Source organism: Tupaia chinensis, unplaced genomic scaffold (genome assembly GCF_000334495.1).
Source record: "Tupaia chinensis unplaced genomic scaffold, TupChi_1.0 Scaffold000688_1, whole genome shotgun sequence".
In the NCBI taxonomy this organism is placed as follows: domain Eukaryota; kingdom Metazoa; phylum Chordata; class Mammalia; order Scandentia; family Tupaiidae; genus Tupaia; species Tupaia belangeri.
Genome location: NW_006160211.1, coordinates 2763212 through 2780920, shown reverse-complemented (window position 1 = coordinate 2780920; position 17709 = coordinate 2763212). Strand labels below are relative to the sequence as shown.

Sequence of the window (17709 nt, the reverse complement as noted above, 5' to 3'; positions counted from 1 at the left end):
GGCCCGAGGCAGGGCCTGTAAGCTGTCAATCGCAGAGGCTGGAGACACTTCCATGACCCACCTTTGATATCACTGTAACCTAAGGAGTCATCGCACTGAAAGGAATTCTAGACTGCCTACGGTTAATTGCACCAATTGGGTCGGTGTGTACAGAGTGCTGGGATGCAGATAAAATCTGAGTTGTAGATAAACTCTTGCCCTGTACCTCTGTAGGGTGGCTTTTTGCAAGGCTTCTCAAGCCAGGTGTGGGGGAACTTTAGAGTCTATACTCGAGGGGCAGCTAAATGACTGGGGTAACCTCAGGTATTTTGAATAGGTGCCAAGGTAGGTGGGCCTCAAGCCCATCCCCTTGTTTTCTAGAGCAGTCTGCTCTGAGTCTAGACTGTGCCTGTCCCTAAATCCTACTCTTAGGATCTTGGAATCTGAATATGGCAGCTTCAGAGGAAGCATCCATAAATGGCAAAGGCAGCGTTCACTTCCCCCACCTGAGACCCCACGATACCTTCATTCTCCTCCAGCTTCCGGATGTGACGCAGGATAGGCTGCAGGTTCATGTAGAGGCGGTGGCTGTTGCTCAGAAGCTGCAGGAGGTGTCTGGAACGCATGGGGCACCCCGTGTAGTATATGAGCTTCCTGGCTGAGGGCAAGCCATCTGGCAAAATCTCAAATTTCTTACCCTATGGAGAGAAAGCATGAAACAATTTCAAAAAGAAAAACATCTCTGATTTGCCAAGGTCTCCTTCATTTTCTACTTAGTAAGGAAAACCACAAATTCAGAACTAGATGTATAAAGCATGCTTGAAAATTTCCTGAGGGATAAATTACTGTTTTCCCTTTTAAAAATGTCAGGGAAACATCCAGCCAAGGTCTTCTAGTAAACACTGACTATGTAAGACAGCGGAGGAATACCTTCAGTTCCTTTGGACAAGCTATGTATAATTAAGAAGAGAAGAGTCCATTGTGTAAGGTGCTAGATTGCAACCCCTACACCCTAACTCAGCAAGAAGAAGACACATTCTAGAAGAGACTGATGCACTCAAATGTTTACTGAGCACATACTATATACTAAACATTGCCTTGGGCACTGAAAAGATAACAGAAAAGGGCTCTGTCCTCATGGAGCCACATCTTGGTGGAAGATGGTAAATAACTATATTTTAAAAATTACAGTTTATGATAGTTAAGATCATGTACAATACACAATACCATCTTAGGGCTTAGAAAAAATGAAAAATTTCTCTAATGGGACCAAAGAGGAAGTTGGTAGGAAGAAGGATGAGGCAGGAAAGAGAAAGAACCACTATCAATAGAGATATCAGGAATATCATTCTAAAAGCCTGAGCTCATTAACTTCAAAATTATGGGTGAGAGTTTGACAGTTCCCCACAGCTAGGAGATACTATAAATTTCTTTACATTTTTCAAAGTTGATATTTAATTCCTTTATGTTGAGATTAAATCACATGATCCAGGGCCAATAGGTGGCATGGTGGTTAAGGACACTTCTCCATGGCCAACCATGGTTCGAGTCCTGGACCTGAAGGCCTGCTTTCCTTCTTTCTTTTTTTTCCCTCTCTCTCGTCAAATTAAACAAATAATAATGATGATAATACATGAAATAAAGTAATTCTCTTTTAAAAAAATCACAAGATCCTCAGATAAGGCTGATGTACAACTAGGTTCAGGAACTCCTGAGTCCAGGACCCTAAAAACCCTTTACTTTTATAAATGTATTTTATTTCTGTTTAATATGGGACATGTCAGGGACAAGTGGGGTGATAGCTTGCTCATTTTCAAACAGCTCAGATCCGTTCACTAAAAGCTTAAGTGAGAGAGAGCCAGTGAGGAGGAGGCAGGTCAAGGCCCACTTTTAATGCATGAGAAAAGTGAAATCAGATTGAACTGTGCCCAAGCAATTAAAGTAACGTGAAGTCAGAAGCCCTGACTCACAGGGCAGTGTGGAGTGGCACCCATGGTCCACTTGTAAGACAGCCCTTTACACAGGCCGCCTTCCTTCTGGGACAGAAGTGCACGCCTATGAATCCTTATTCCTCTTTTCCCATGCACTTTTACCAAACCATTTCTGAACAAAGCAGAAGTATGGATTTTAATGACCACCAGATGCACATATTAACTGTAATTCTTTGAACCTTCCCCCAAAATGGATAGAGCTGGCAAAGTAGAGAAACAGCTAGGAAAAAATCAAGAATTTGCTCCAACAAAAGAAAGTGTATCATTTTCAATATTCTGAAAATAAAACTTCTGCTCCTGTTAAGAATTGTAGGCCTTTCTGTATAATGATGCAGTTTAAATAGTCAGACATTAATAGAAGCATCTTTTTATATCACTCTTTATTCTTTACTGGAAAGAACTTGTAAAGGAACTGGCCGGCCCCCACACTAAGAGTAATTCACCCTGTGATTACAGCCTTCGGTTTTCCAATCTCTCTGCTGTAGGCTTTATGATAACTCCATCTGATGAACTCAGCTAGTACTTTTTCCACGTTTCTTCTGCAACTAGAATAACTTTGGGTAGAATGGAGAGGACTAGGCATACAAATTAAAATTTGTAATTTCTTTTGCTTTAAGACTCTTGGATTTTTTTTTAAAAGAATTTTATTTATGATGATGATGATTTCTGAATTTGCTATAGGGCACAGGCACTCACCAGAGAAAGAGAGAGAAAGGGAAAGTGAGAAATCTGCCAGGTCCAGGACTCAAACTACAGTTGGGTCATGTGGGCGTCCAACACCTCAACCACCTTACTACTTAATGGCCCCAAGATCCTTTAAGTTCATTACTAGTGTAAGTGGCAAGGATTATAGTGCCTGCATAAGCATTTAAGAAGGTAAATCAACTTCAGCTTATTAAAAACAAAACAAAAACAAAAACAAAACACAACTCTGTGCCTGAGTCAATACTGTGTAAAAACAAACATAATAAAAATCTACAAACAATCACTGAGTTTTTTTTTTTTAAAGTCAGTTATCTTAAACTTACCACAAACACCAACTTTCCAACATTTGTCCAGGGAAAATCATAAAGTAATTGTTTCTCTTCATCTAAGTTCTGTGGGAAGAATTATAATGCAAATAGAATTAATGGGCAAAATGACAGATACTCTAAAAGAAAGAGAGAGAAAGGGAAAGTGAGAAATCTGCCAGGTCCAGGACTCAAACTACAGTTGGGTCATGTGGGCGTCCAACACCTCAACCACCTTACTACTTAATGGCCCCAAGATCCTTTAAGTTCATTACTAGTGTAAGTGGCAAGGATTATAGTGCCTGCATAAGCATTTAAGAAGGTAAATCAACTTCAGCTTATTAAAAACAAAACAAAAACAAAAACAAAACACAACTCTGTGCCTGAGTCAATACTGTGTAAAAACAAACATAATAAAAATCTACAAACAATCACTGAGTTTTTTTTTTTTAAAGTCAGTTATCTTAAACTTACCACAAACACCAACTTTCCAACATTTGTCCAGGGAAAATCATAAAGTAATTGTTTCTCTTCATCTAAGTTCTGTGGGAAGAATTATAATGCAAATAGAATTAATGGGCAAAATGACAGATACTCTAAAAGGGTCCTGATATATCTCAGAAAAGTAAAATACAGTAATTAAAATCTGAAAGCAGTCCCCAACTCTCTTTGGAGACGTGCAGACAGTAATTAAAAGATTAGTGATACAATGCTATAGCTTTCTGTTCTTGTGTGACTTCATTAACTGGCCCTTTCAAGGCGATCTTTTCCCCTGTGGCTGATCCTTAAATTTAAATTAAAAACAAAAACTCAAACATGCGGCATTCAAGAGATGTGATAAGGCAGTGAGACTTTGTAGTAGGACATCATCTGCCTATGTTAAAGATAAGACACCTTCATATTTCCCTAAATCTTGCAGAAAGAGTTATCTTCTCTTCTATGTTGATGGCTGTAGGACAACACCATCCCACTTGCAAAAGAGTGACAGTCACTAACTACATATTCAAGGGACAAATTTTATCAGAAAAGAGTAACGGAAATTAAAACATCTGGTCAGGCACTGTATTAAAATGCCATTCTTCTTCCCATAGTTATAAATGTCCTACAAGATAAAGGAAGATTTAAAATCAATGCCCCGACAAGAGAAATGTGTGGGATATTAAGGCAGTGTTGGTGATCTGTCAGTGATGAACACGGGTTCATCACAGAGGACTTATTACTGCCAGGGATCAGGCTGGGTCACTTCATCAATCCTGCAGCATCCACATCTGTGCTGGACACACAGGAAATAACGGCCCATCAGTGGCGAGAAATGGACCCCTAGATCCCTGGCAGGACTACACAGGCATACTGTAAATACAGGACATGGTTGATACCATTTGACACCTGGTTCTCTTTTACCAACCTGAAAAATCTGGATTCCTCGCATGGTCAATCCAAGGGTCAGTGAAGCTTCAATTTCCCTTTTATCCTGTAAGAACAAAATTTTATTAAAAAAAAAAAAAAGCCTATTTTTCTTCTACCATGGACAATTTAATATCAAAGAAATAGAAATTTCAGCATTGGAAAGTTTTTGACTTAAAATGACTGTGCTCAAATCTTTCCACATTCCTAGTTTCTTACAAGTTTTAAGAAAATCTTGAGTACATATTAAATCAGTAACAGTACCATTTACTCTTTAAACACCTGAAATTTCAAAGTTCTAGTATTTTTACTATATTATGTACACTTTCATATCTGGTAATAATCAAAATGCTTGTGTTATTGAGAACTCCAGGAAATAAAACTAGTTTTGCTGTTTTTATATCATTGATTGGGGGGGCTGCAGAGGGGATGTACACTTGCCAGAGACAGACAGAATGAGGGAGGGAGAGTGAGAAAGTACCCGCAGACAACAGGAATGGTCATGCTAGAATCCCTTCTGCTTCATTTCTCCCTCCTTTTGAGATGTTGGGCATGCACACACTTGCACCCAACACATTTCTTAAGCTTCTAGGTCCAGGATTCAAACCATGGTTAGCCATGTGGGATCCAGCTTGCCATGGGCTAGTTCTCATTTGATGTTTTTATCCTTCTGTTTTATGCTCAATCTTTTCTTAGATGTTAGAATTGTGAATCTCATATCATGGTTGTATTCTAAGACCATCAGACTTCGTATGTTTAACACTCAGCAAATCTCCCAGCTTTGAATCCAGAATTAAATACAAGTTACTAAACAGTTAAGGCTCTTCCATGGCGATAGATAATAATACTGTAAAGCTTTAGATTCAGTTTGGAAATACTATTTTTTAAGAATTTCAGTTATCGTCTGCCAATATAATACACATTCTATCAGCTAAAACATAAACTATAAAAAAAACCCTATAATGAACATAAACAAATCCTTCAATTAACCATGTATTCTGAAATTTGGCCATATCTATAACTACCCACCTGTAATGAAAATATGTGAGGTCTAAATTTTAAAACAGAAGATAAGTAAAGTAATAAGTAACTAAAATATTTTCATCATGAGATTTCTCAATACAAACCATAAATAAGAATGGACAAAGCTAAGTTTAGTGCCAGTTTTCCCATAAACACAGCAAAACATATTTTAGAGAATGCATCCTCACCTTGCATAGTAAAAAGAAGACAAAGTCTATTTTCACTATCTGGGCTGTTTTTTTCCAACCCATATATTTTTACATCAACCAAAGGCACATACGGCACGAGTTTTAACAGGAGAAACCATCCATCACTATATGAGTTTCGGCCAATTTCCCTTCCAAGGCTGTCCCGATGGCCTTCTGAAATAAGACCGTGCTTATAAACATGCTGGTTGTTCATGTACGAGGTGTATATTGGAGGGAAAGGGGCACAAAACAATTTTATTTTTCAGAATGTTTACTATTCTCTGTCTACCTTATTTCCATTTAATAATCTGCCTCTAAATGAAGAAGACTTAATGGCTGCCACCTGATTCTGCCAAAAGAGTACAACTGCCCATCAGGTAGCCATGGCTTCTCCCTCACTTTAGTCCATTCTGTTTTATTTAAATATCTCAGTTTAAGCAGTCGAGAAATTTTCTATGTAATGTAAAAGTGAATGTGAAAAATTAATTTTTATATGAAAGATAAATTGAGTATATCTACTTCACTAAAAGGGATAGTTACTAATAGGATTCTGTAAAACAGCAAGCTCCCCAAGCAAGTAAGGCAAGAAGCACCAAATATTTATTGAGCATTCACTCATGTGCCAGGTGTTCCACCTCTTCGGTATTTGGGAGATTCTTATCTCACTACATCGACCCAGCCTCGGTCGTGTATACAGTATCATTCCCACTTATGAGAGCGCCCAGGATTACAGACAAAGCTGCCCAGGATTCCAGCAATAGCGAGCAGGGACACAGGATTTCTGAATCCGATGCCAGGGCCACGGTCTCTCCAGTGTATCATTCACACTTCTAGTACTTTTTAAAAACAAACTGATGGTCAAAAATGCCATGTGTCTGCATTTTCTCATGTAAACTGAGGTGTCACAAATGTAATCTCTTGAGGGAAAAGAGTTAATTCCATTTAGGAATTTGGCCTAAGAGATTTTATGGAATTCAGTTAAGCTTTTCAAGGATGACGAGGCATTAGCAATGCATTCTTTGGGCATGGAAAAGAGAGGGAAAAACCATCCACTGATTCCTTATTAGGTTTTCTGAATCAGCCAGAAGGATTACCTAGCAGTACATCCCAACTACATACAGCCTAGTCTCTGAGGACCTAGCCCAGTTACTCTTACCGCAAAGGCTGTCGTGGAATAAGATAACAAGCTTAGTGGTAGCAATATGATGATAGCAACAGCAAGTTTAACATGGAGCTCCACACATGCTGAGCACTGTTCTAATCACCTGTGATCCGTTACCTTCTCCAGTCTTGAGCAAAATGCTGCCGTTTCCACTTAACTATGGGGAAACTGGAGCACACAGAAGTTAAGTAATATGCCTAAAATCGAGCAGGAAGGAGCCAAGCTGGGATCGTATCCCACACAGTTAGGCTTGGCCATGCTCTCAACCATTTCATCCCGTTTGGTTTGAGAACATATCTTTGCAAGCTGGAGTGGGAATTCAGAAGTTCTTGCCACAGCAGTGGCACTTGTAGAAAAGGGAAAGAGGTGAGGATGAGGAGGGGGAAGAGAAAATGAGATTATTAAATCATGTGAGTGATTCCCTGTTGATATTTGGGTATGTGACTTCTGTCCCAGGATGGAAAAATGAGGCTAGACACACCCAGAAGACAAGAGATGAACGAACTTCAGAGACGGGAAGAGACGTAAGTACAGTGGCTTTAGCAATAAGGTTTGTTATCAAGAAGGCCTGAGTTGGATCCTGGCTCTGCCACGGAGCGTGGTGATTTTCAGGTGAATGATTTAGCCTTGTTAGGCTTCACGTTCTTGGTCTGTAATAGCTCTAAAGTACGCCCAGTAAACAAAGAAGTCCATAAACATTACTTGGTTGTAGTGATATGTGTGGAGTTAATGAATATAAAGCAAGTATTGATTTCTCTTTGAGGACTATTAAACATTATGATCAAAAAAGTTGCAAATAGTATCCCCTACCCCAAAGCAGAAAAGCACATTAGAGGAGGAGAAAAGTAACTATTCCATAGTCACTGAAGGCCAGATTCAAAATCTGTAGCCATTTTTTATCTCACTGGGACCATTAAAAAAACATTCTGTCCTGCTACCAAGCCAAAGGAAAAGCATCCCTTCCATAATCGACCTTGGCTAACAAACAGCAGTCAGAATGAAACTCTGCCTTTTTTTCTTTTTTCCAAAGGTTTTTGCTATAGGGCACGTGCACTCGCCAGAAAGACAGAGACAGAAAGCGAGAAATCACCCCCTGGGGCAATGGCCATGCCACAATCCCTTCTCCTCCATTCTCCTTTTAGGATCTTGGGCACGCACACATGCCTGGTGTGAGTTTAAGCCACCGGGTCCAGGACTCGACCGCGGTCGACTACGTGGAAGTCCAGCAACATAGCCATTATGCTAACTGCTGGTCCCCAGAATAAAAGTCTTTTAAAGCCTATTAAGAAATGAAATAGTTATTTTCACAAGTCAAAACCCTAATCAGGAAGGTGTTTCTCTCGGAAGGTGCAGGCCCACTGCAGTTCTGTACCTTATATAATCTGTAATAATGCACAGCGACATCATCCAGTCGGACGGCCTCTTTGATATATTTAAGATGCGCTTCGGAAGCTGTCAGTGCAAACTGATCTTTGTGCATGTTTGGAATGTGCTTCAGGATGTAGTCCTTCCCCCGCTTGGAAACAACCTGTTGGGATACAAGGGGTAGGCAATGTGACATTTGTGGGAGGGATGTAAGTGCTTCCCCCACTCCCCAAATGACGCGGTCGACTACGTGGAAGTCCAGCAACATAGCCATTATGCTAACTGCTGGTCCCCAGAATAAAAGTCTTTTAAAGCCTATTAAGAAATGAAATAGTTATTTTCACAAGTCAAAACCCTAATCAGGAAGGTGTTTCTCTCGGAAGGTGCAGGCCCACTGCAGTTCTGTACCTTATATAATCTGTAATAATGCACAGCGACATCATCCAGTCGGACGGCCTCTTTGATATATTTAAGATGCGCTTCGGAAGCTGTCAGTGCAAACTGATCTTTGTGCATGTTTGGAATGTGCTTCAGGATGTAGTCCTTCCCCCGCTTGGAAACAACCTGTTGGGATACAAGGGGTAGGCAATGTGACATTTGTGGGAGGGATGTAAGTGCTTCCCCCACTCCCCAAATGACAAAAGGCCGAGATAGAGTAGGTCACAGAAACAGGCTAATTCATATTAGAAAATTCCCACTTTTAGTCTATTTTTACCATCTGTTACATTACTAGGCTGCATCAGTAATACTGGAAGCTATGAGGTCAGTTTAGCTCTAGTGCTGCATATATAACAACAACAACAAAAAACCCCACAAGAAATGAGAAAAAGAGATTCTTTTGACTTTAACGTTACCAAGGAGGGGGTGGGGAGAAAAACATGCAAACTTGAGTAATTCCATACACATCATTGTTTATATTTGCAAAATTACTAGTACAAAGGAATACATCTACTGTCAGCATATCCTGAGGGTCTGGATCTCACTTAACGCCTATAAAATTACAGCCACAGGGTGGGAGATTCTAAACGTTAATCCAAAGAAGGCAGGAGACTGGGAGACATTCTCCAAAATATTTTTGGTTCCTGTCTAGGAGGCTGGTATGATGAACATTCCATTTGAATACTTGGGAGAAAACAATTTCATTCAAACGTTCCCTGTGATTCACCGTGGCTTAGATTTCCATCGGACAGTAGTCTGAGCTCTCAGATGTCAAAATATACAGAACCCAGCAGCTGCAGGCTAGGGGAAAGATGTTGATTAAACTCTTCGCTGATTTCATAAGGATTATTAAAAAATGGAAAGAATTACGTAACAGGAGCAAAAACAGCAGTGCCTGGGGCCAGACAGTGGTACAGCCAGGACACAGAGCTCTGCAAGGCTGCCCCGTGGGGGGGGGGGGGGGGGGTGGCGTTCTGGCTGTGTCTGGAGACTTCCTCGGGCTCGCCAGGAGCATCCGTGCCCATAGCCCAGTGCAGGAAGAGGGGGGTCTCGCTCTCTCTCATGGAAGAATGAGATACATAAACATACACACAAATAGTGCTTAAAGTGATTGGAATAAAAAGATTAGAAAATCTGAGTTTTAAAATGTCTTTATAGTTTTTTGTTTGTTTTTTTTTTTTTTTTTTTCACACTGGATATTTTATAGAGCAAAACCTAAAACATACTGGTCACTTATCAAGTTCTGCTGAGAACACAAGCTACAGATTTTTCTTTCTATAGTCTTTTTACATGAAGATCAACAGTACTTAGAAACCATTTTTTTAGGTCAAAACCACACAGAAAATGGTATTTCTAAGGGCATTGAAGAGGATGGTTTTGGTGATGCTGACGGTGGATGAACCGGTATCTCGGCACATTGATGCCATGGCACATTCACTAGGAAGCTCTGTTTTAATTTACCAATGCTTAGTCAGCACCTGATGACATCCAGAGAATGTGAACACAAGCTACAGACAGAAACAGCTTGATGTACACTGTGGGTTTCCGTCCACACTGAAACACTGTCCATCAGTCAACAGAAAGTTACTGAGCACTCTCATGTAAAGTGCTGATAAAAATAGAAAAGGATTGGGGCCAGCAGGTGGTATGGTGGCTAAGGTCCTGGACTTCCACATGGTCCACCATAGTTCAAGTCCTGGACCTGGTGGCTTGGAAACCATGTCAGGCGTGTATGCATGCACGTTCGAAATCCCACAAGGAGAACTGGGGAGAAGGAACTGCCACATGGCTATCGTCCCTCGGGGTTGATTTCTTCAGCAAGTGCACAGACCCTATAGCAAAAACCTTAAAAAACAAAAAGGGTTACATTTATGCCTATCCTTTAGATTATGCAAAGAAACAGTTTACTGAGGGCAAGAGATAAACAGATCATTGGAAGGATGATGTAGAACCCTATGTCCAAGATCTTCTTGAGCCCAGAGGAGAAGTACTGGGCACCTGGATGGTCTACCCAGAGGACTCACAGCTGAGCTGTCTTAGAGACGCAGGAGTTAACCAGGTGCAACAGTGAGAGGGACAGGGTGAAAAGAATGTGAGAGGAGGGGCCCAAAGTGTGAACATCACAGCAGGTGAACAGCTACAGCGACTGCTGAGCACGCCAGGGCGTAGCAGGCAAAGTGTGGACATCACAGTGGGTGAACAGCTACAGTGACTGCTGAACACTGCCAGGGCATAGCGGGCAAGGTGTGGACATCACAGCAGGTGTACAGCTACAGCAACTGCTGAGCGCTGCCAGGGCGTAGCAGGCAAGGTGTGGACATCACAGCGGGTGTACAGCTATAGCGACTGCTGAGCGCTGCCAGAGCGTAGCTGGCAAGGTGTGGACATCACAGCGGGTGTACGGCTATAGCGACTGCTGAGCGCTGCCAGGGTGTAGCTGGCAAGGTGTGGACATCACAGCGGGTATACAGCTACAGCAACTGCTGAGCGCTGCCAGGGCGTAGCAGGCAAGGTGCAGGACAGCCAGTAAGGAGCTGGAATGGCTGGCAGTCCTCACATCCCATGTGCTTCTAAGTCATGTCACTGGTGACAAGGGAGCCCCTGACAGTTTACATCAGAAGCCGCATCATCTCACCTGCCAGCTATGGTGTAATGCCTGGGGCAGGGACAAGCCTTTGCACTAGTGCCCCTGAGCTGGAAACCAAGGAACAGAAGGCACTGTGCCAGAGAGGGGAGGCGAAGAACACTTAGGAAAGCTCATAGCAACAACAGGACTAGAGAATTCGATCCCCGGGTGATGGACGAGCCGGTGTACACGTCTGAGGATGTGTGGCTGACTGGCTGGGGTAGGGGAAAAGACTTATAAGGAAGGGGGGAAAGAGACTTATAAGGAAGGAAAGTTCCGTACGAACTCTGAAGTTTCTAGGCGGCAGAGAGGGTGGCAGTGTTACTAGTTGAGGCTAGAAAGACAAAAGGAGGAAGACAGACTTGAGGTGGGAAAAAGATTCATTTATCTTGGCCATCTTGAGCTTGAGGTGCCTATGGGCAAACAGCTACCTCACGGACACAAGGAGAGAAATGGATTTGCGAGTTGCCAGCCTGTCAGTGATTGCTACAAGTATGACTTGGGCTGAGATCTCCCAAGATGTGAGTGGGTAAGTGTCAAATGCAGCATGAAATTCAGGAGAAGCAGAGAAAAATGCCCACTGGGGAGGAAATACAAAGGTCACCAGTGTGCAAGGACTTGGGGGGAAAGACGGCACACGGAAGTGGCCCGAGGAACACAGTGGGAAGAAAAGCTAAAAAACCAAAATACACACTACTTTCTCAAGATGCTTTACTGAGAAGGAAAGGCGAAAGCAGTAGATCTGCTTGCTTTCCTTCCCAACAACTAATGGGTGAGAACCAAACATGTTTTGAAGGTTTAGTTTCAGGAAAAGCTAATGATACATAAGAGAGAGTAGCACAGCAAACACCCAGAGGAAGGGCGGGACAAGGCACGGACAGGATGGGGTGGAGAAAGGTAACCGAGACCCCGCCTGCGAGGTAACCTAAATTTCCTGGGGATGTAAGGGGGTGGCTCTCCTCCTGGGAGTGAAGACATGAAGGTCAGAGCAAGAAGGGGACTTATATTTGTTTTCTCAGCACAGGAAAAGCTGTGAATGATCTCACCTTTCACCATTCACTTATTTCAGTTTTTGCTATAGGGCATATGTGCTTGTCAGAGAGAGAGAGACAGAGACAGAGAGAGAGAAGAGAGAGAGAAAGGGAAAGCAAGAAACCATCCCTCAAGAGAGAGGACCACATTGCAATCCCTTCTCCTCCATTTTCCTCTGGGGATTTTGGGCATGCATGCCCATGTGTCTGGCATATTTTTCAAGCCACAGGTCCGGGATTTGAATCGTGCAGTCAGCCATGTGTGATCCAGGCACCTTAATCACCATGCCACCTGGCTGACCCACCTTTCACCTTTTGAAGAGTAATGTTTTTCTCCCTTCAAGGAAAATGATGCTCTGCTAAGGATAAGAGTTGATGGTCAAATGTCAAAAAGAGGCTGAGGAGGTCCAAGTTCCACCACATTTAAGACGGAGAGCGAGCCTTTCCCCTACATTCACTCTAAGCAGACCAAGTACATCGAGACATCTGCACATGACACTCTCAAAGGTTAGGTTTCTCCGTGGGCAACGGGGAGGGTTTCGCTAGCCACTGAGGTCTGGACTCCCATTATTTGAAGTCGTGCAGTGAACTAGGAGTGTGCTGGAATAAGCATCCCTTAGAATTTGAAAATGGTACCTACCCAGGATGGGAAGTAGGCCTCTGGCTCGAAGTATTTTCCATAGTGCTCCTTCCTTTTGAAGTTCCCAAGATCAGCCTGCAGGGCGAAGGCTGCCAGCAGGAAGTAGGCCTCCTCACGGAGCACACACTGAGAATGAAGGACTTGTTTTCTCAGGTGCCAGTAATAATAGTATCTTGCTGCTCTGTCACTAGGAAAATAAAAGAACACAGCACTCACATTTTGACGGACCCAAGGACATGTAAACAGAACTAAATCCTGCCCTCTCTCTGGTGACAGGGGCCCTTCCCTTTCTGCTCCTCCCATCTCACTGAAAAGGGGGAGGGTTCCAGGGGGTCTGAACCCCAAGTCAGACTAGCCAGACAGCAAAAATAACATTTCCTAAGGCTCACAACATTTGATTCATTCCGTGGGAAAGGTCTGAAACATCCCGCTCCTTTCCGGTAGGTATTTTACTGAACAAGTATTAGAATAGAAGTGCAGGCATTTGTTTTTGATACTGAAGTTGTTTTCCTACAACGATGCTGCAGCGTGGCACAAGTAAGGGCCAATCTAACAGGCAACTCGGGCTTCACTGTTTTGTTTGTTTTTATTTTGTTTTGTTTTGAGCTGAGCACCCTACAGATACTCTGAGGGCCTTTTAAAAACATTTCTGTTTATATCCTGTTCTGGAAAAAAACTGCTGGACTATAGGGTTCTTTTTTTATTATTATTTCCCTAAGAATGAATGAACTCACACCTTTCCTTAAATCTACTTTTTATTTTATTTATTTATTTTTTTTACTAAGTGGCTGTTACTTCATGGGTGTACTTTTATAGGGACATGTCATGACACTCATGCTACTCCTTGCAAAAGGAAATATTAATAGAGCACTCATTACAATCCACTGAGGTCAGAAATGAATACGGTCCCCATTAAACACTTAGAGAAAGAAGTGCTGACTGGGGAAAGCCATGGTCAAAGCTCCAAGAAAATGTCCACTGGCAGAGGATGCTTTGGTCATCCAAGTAAAACTACAAGGGAAATAAAAAAAGTGTGTGTATGTATTTTAAAGAGCTTATTTGCTTCCCTGTAATATTAGGTTGATTGTCTACCTGAGAGTCATAGCTCTTTAGGAGACGATAATAAAAATATATGGGTTTATTTTAACCAAGAACATGCTTAAGAATGAAGAGCTTAAAAATAAAGCAGTTATGTAATTTGTTTCCCTCAGGACAGGATATTTTTCAGAGCACATTTTTTATAATACTGACCATACACTGTTGGGACTAGTTCGTCCCTGGGGGAAGGGGCAGAGATAGGGATGAACTAAATCATTATTGGCCCCAGGGGGTTCATTAGTCACCAAATAACAACAGTAATAATACATGTTCCTTTTTTCCAGGGCATTCCACATTTACCAGGTAAAACAGATGGAAAATTTTATATAAGCTGAGAATAACTAATAACATTTCTCAGCCTTTAAGAAAAACTCTTATGGATTAATTTTTTTTTCTTAATTTGCAGCTAGTAATGATATAAATACCAAGAGCAAACTTACCATATAACTCAATAGACAAATTTATCTTTCTATTTCATTCACATGGGATTTTCCGAGATTTATAAATGTAAGTTAAACACAGAGTTCGTGTTTCTAGTATTTTCTATCACTAAGACATCTTCTTTAAAAGTGTTCTAGCACCGAATCCTCCCCTGTAAACAACTAACTGAGCTTCTATAATGGTGAATTTGGAATCTGTTTTATGATTGCAGTATTATCCATGCACTCCCCTCCAGAAAAAGATCAATTAACTGCCCTTGTCAAACTGCATCTAAAATTCTCACAGGAAAGCTCTGTTGGACTTAATGCTAGCTTTAAAAGCTATAGCCAAAAATACAAGCAAGATCCCAAATGTGAAAAGAAAACCAGGCTATAAAAACATTCATGCACTTTTACAGAAGAATTTTTGTCCTTGCCCCACTCTCTAGCCAATCACTGGAAAAGAACATAATCTATTAATCACTGTCTCCACTCTTTATAAAAGTGGTAGCTCTTTTTCGGAAAATGTATCTTTTGGGAGACTGATCTATTTTTGAAAATGGGAAGTAGAGAAAATGAGAGTGAAATGAACACTTTCATCAATAATCTAACTATCATTCAATTACTCAACAATTACTTACGAGTTATCTACTGTACCTCTAGGGGACTGAGGATACATGAGTGTGCGAAAAGATTAAAAAGCAGGGGGACCAGCAGGTGGCGTGGTGGTTAAGGTGCCGGGCACTCCCACATGGCTGACCACAGTTAGAGTAGAGTCCTGGACCTGGAGGCTTGCTTTCTCTCTCTGGTCAAATTTTAAAAAAATAAAATGAATGAATAAATAAAATTAAATAAAAATAATTCCTTTAGGGGGACCAGCAGTTGGTATAATGGCTATGTTGCTGGACTCCCACGTAGTCAATTGCAGTTCGAGTCCTGGACCTGGTGGCTTAAAGTCACACGGGGCGCGTGTGCGTGCGTGCCCAAGATCCTGAGAGGAGAAGGGACTGTGGCATGGCCATCCCCCTTGGGGTGATTTCTCGCTTTCTAGCTCTCTGTCTCTGTCTTTCTGGTGCACCCTATATAGCAAAAAAACTCTTAAAAAAATTCTTTTAAAAAAGATTAAAAAGCAAATTGCTGCTTTTGTAGAGTTTATTTTCTAACAGGAAGAGAGAACAATAAACATGAATAACTTCTTTGATATGTTAAAAGAAGCACTGTGGGGAAATAAAGACTCGCTCCCTGTCCTCATACCTGATCAACTTGCCATTTTCCACGTAGTACTGCACACGGAAGTGGATGATCATAGGAGGCCCAAACTGGTCGATACCCTAAATCAAAGACACACACAAATCAAGTTGCTTTTAGTTACTTCAAAAGTGGGTTTCAAAAGCAATCCAAATACCATTCTTTGCAAGATACTTTTTCAACACTGAAAGGTTTATCTCCTTGTAATAAGTGGGAGAAGATGGTTGCCCCTTATAGATACCAGGGTTATATAAAACCAGAAAGTTACAAAGCAAAACAGGGCACCATCCCACTGTCTGATTCTCATTCACTGTCATGCCAACGACAACATAAGGGAAGATAAAAATAAACGCCATGGAAATTTCTAGCTGAGATCCAGCTCCTCGCTCAACTCTGTCCCCTGTGGTGACCATTTGCTCCTTATTACAAATGTTCCCTTGTTCCTCTGACATTCCACATACCAAATTCTAATATGCTGTTTGTTTGTTTAGCCATTCATGTTCTCCACTTTGTAGTTGGCTTCGAAGTAGCTTTCCAGTTTATGCTAAGAATTCTTAAATACAAATTGGAGGATTTAAGATTACACTCTGGCATTTTATTCCTGACTGAGTAGGGTGATCCTGGAAACACTAGGTGAATTCCCTGTGAATGCTCTCCCACATAATGGGATTGGTGTTTACTAAATAAAGGCACCAGTACAGTAAAATAACACACTTTCAAGGCGAATACAGTATAAGTAGATTTAAAAATCACTAATAATGCTAGAATACCAGTTTTGACCACTAACATAGCCATAGGAGAGGAACAAGGTTTTCATGCTTTCCACTTCAAAGCATTATCCCAAAATGACTAAAAAGTTATCCAACAGCATTTAACAGATATTCAGAATTTATTGTTACAGAGTTTATGTTAGTTATACTTGATTAACATAACATTTTAGAACTTAGCATTCATTGCCTGTTCTCCACGGTATAAAGTATTGCTTAAGACTTTTTCTAATGTCTAACAATTAAAATAAACATTTTTAAAATCAAAATAATTTTGCTTATAAACGCAATCTCACCCAAGTGACTTCGTATTGTCGTACCTTGCTGGCCTCTTTCTTCCATTCTTTTGGACAATACTTATAAAGCTTTTGTGACAACTCCATATATACATGTTCATTATCTGCACATTAAAAAAAAGAAGACAAGATGCTAAACAAGGGATAGATTTTTCAAAGAAATATACAAAGAAGGTGTTTTTTTTTAAAGTCTCAAACTTTGTCAACATACTGCCAATTTATATACTACCAAGAAAACTCAAGAAGATACTAAAGGATAAATGGTCCGATGGGCTAGACAGCAATAAGATTTTTTGTGGATTTATCTTGCTTTTGCAATACAGAACATGTAACATTTAAACTATGTAATATTTAAAAGAAATGTTAGTTTCCAGTCCCTGGTTTTTCTTAGTTTCTAGGGCCATTATAAATTGTGGTCTAAGCACCCCTTAACTGCTACGTAAGAAATGAGAAAACACTGATGATAACAGCCCATTTCCAAGGGAGGAGCCTGATCCACTTCATGAAGAACAGTATTTAAGACTAGTCTTTTTCTGTTTCCCACATCAAGATACAGCATAACCAAATGATAATCCATTACCTGTACTGCCTTTGAGATGGAGCAGAACCGTATGAAAAATAAGCATGAATACTAAAATATTCCTCCAAAGGGCTGATATTTATAAGGTAAACAGAAAATAAGATGGCTAAAGCCTGTGTAAAGATGATCAACACGTGTGAAAACAAACAGAAAACCACAAAATTTCAGGGAGCCAACAAGCAGTGTAACAGTAAAGGCAATGGACTCCCACGTGACCAACTGCGGTCTGAGTCCTGGATCCAGCGGCTTAAGACTCATGCTGGGAATGTGTACATAGATGCCCCAAATCCCAGGAGAATAGAGGAGAAAGGATTACAGCATGGCTACCCCTCTATGGGGGTGATTTCTCACTTTTCTTCTCACTGTCTCTCTCTTGTGAGCACACGCATCCTATGGCAAAAATCTAAAACAAACAAACGAAACTTCAGATATCTCAAAGAGAAT

At 41.1% G+C, this 17709-nt stretch overlaps 1 protein-coding gene across 4 annotated transcripts in view; it reads right to left on the bottom strand.

The window, feature by feature from the left end:
* Positions 1–17709, bottom strand: part of FRMD6 (FERM domain containing 6) — a 103336-nt gene that overhangs the window by 21262 nt on the left and 64365 nt on the right. Inside the window, exons 1-7 of one of the 4 annotated variants that reach the window (XM_014592418.2) lie at positions 16686–16783; positions 15629–15705; positions 12858–13044; positions 8531–8686; positions 4386–4451; positions 3455–3523; positions 503–677 (exon numbers count right to left, since the gene is read on the bottom strand). In XM_014592418.2, the coding sequence (XP_014447904.1) occupies positions 503–677; positions 3455–3523; positions 4386–4451; positions 8531–8686; positions 12858–13044; positions 15629–15705; positions 16686–16772 (817 nt within the window). In that variant the 5' untranslated portion in view covers positions 16773–16783. Of the gene's footprint in view, positions 1–502; positions 678–2998; positions 3110–3454; positions 3524–4385; positions 4452–8129; positions 8307–8530; positions 8687–12857; positions 13045–15628; positions 15706–16685; positions 16784–17709 lie in introns of those variants that run through there. The other 3 variants (XM_006160536.3, XM_006160534.3, XM_006160535.3) reach the window with 3 other exon arrangements.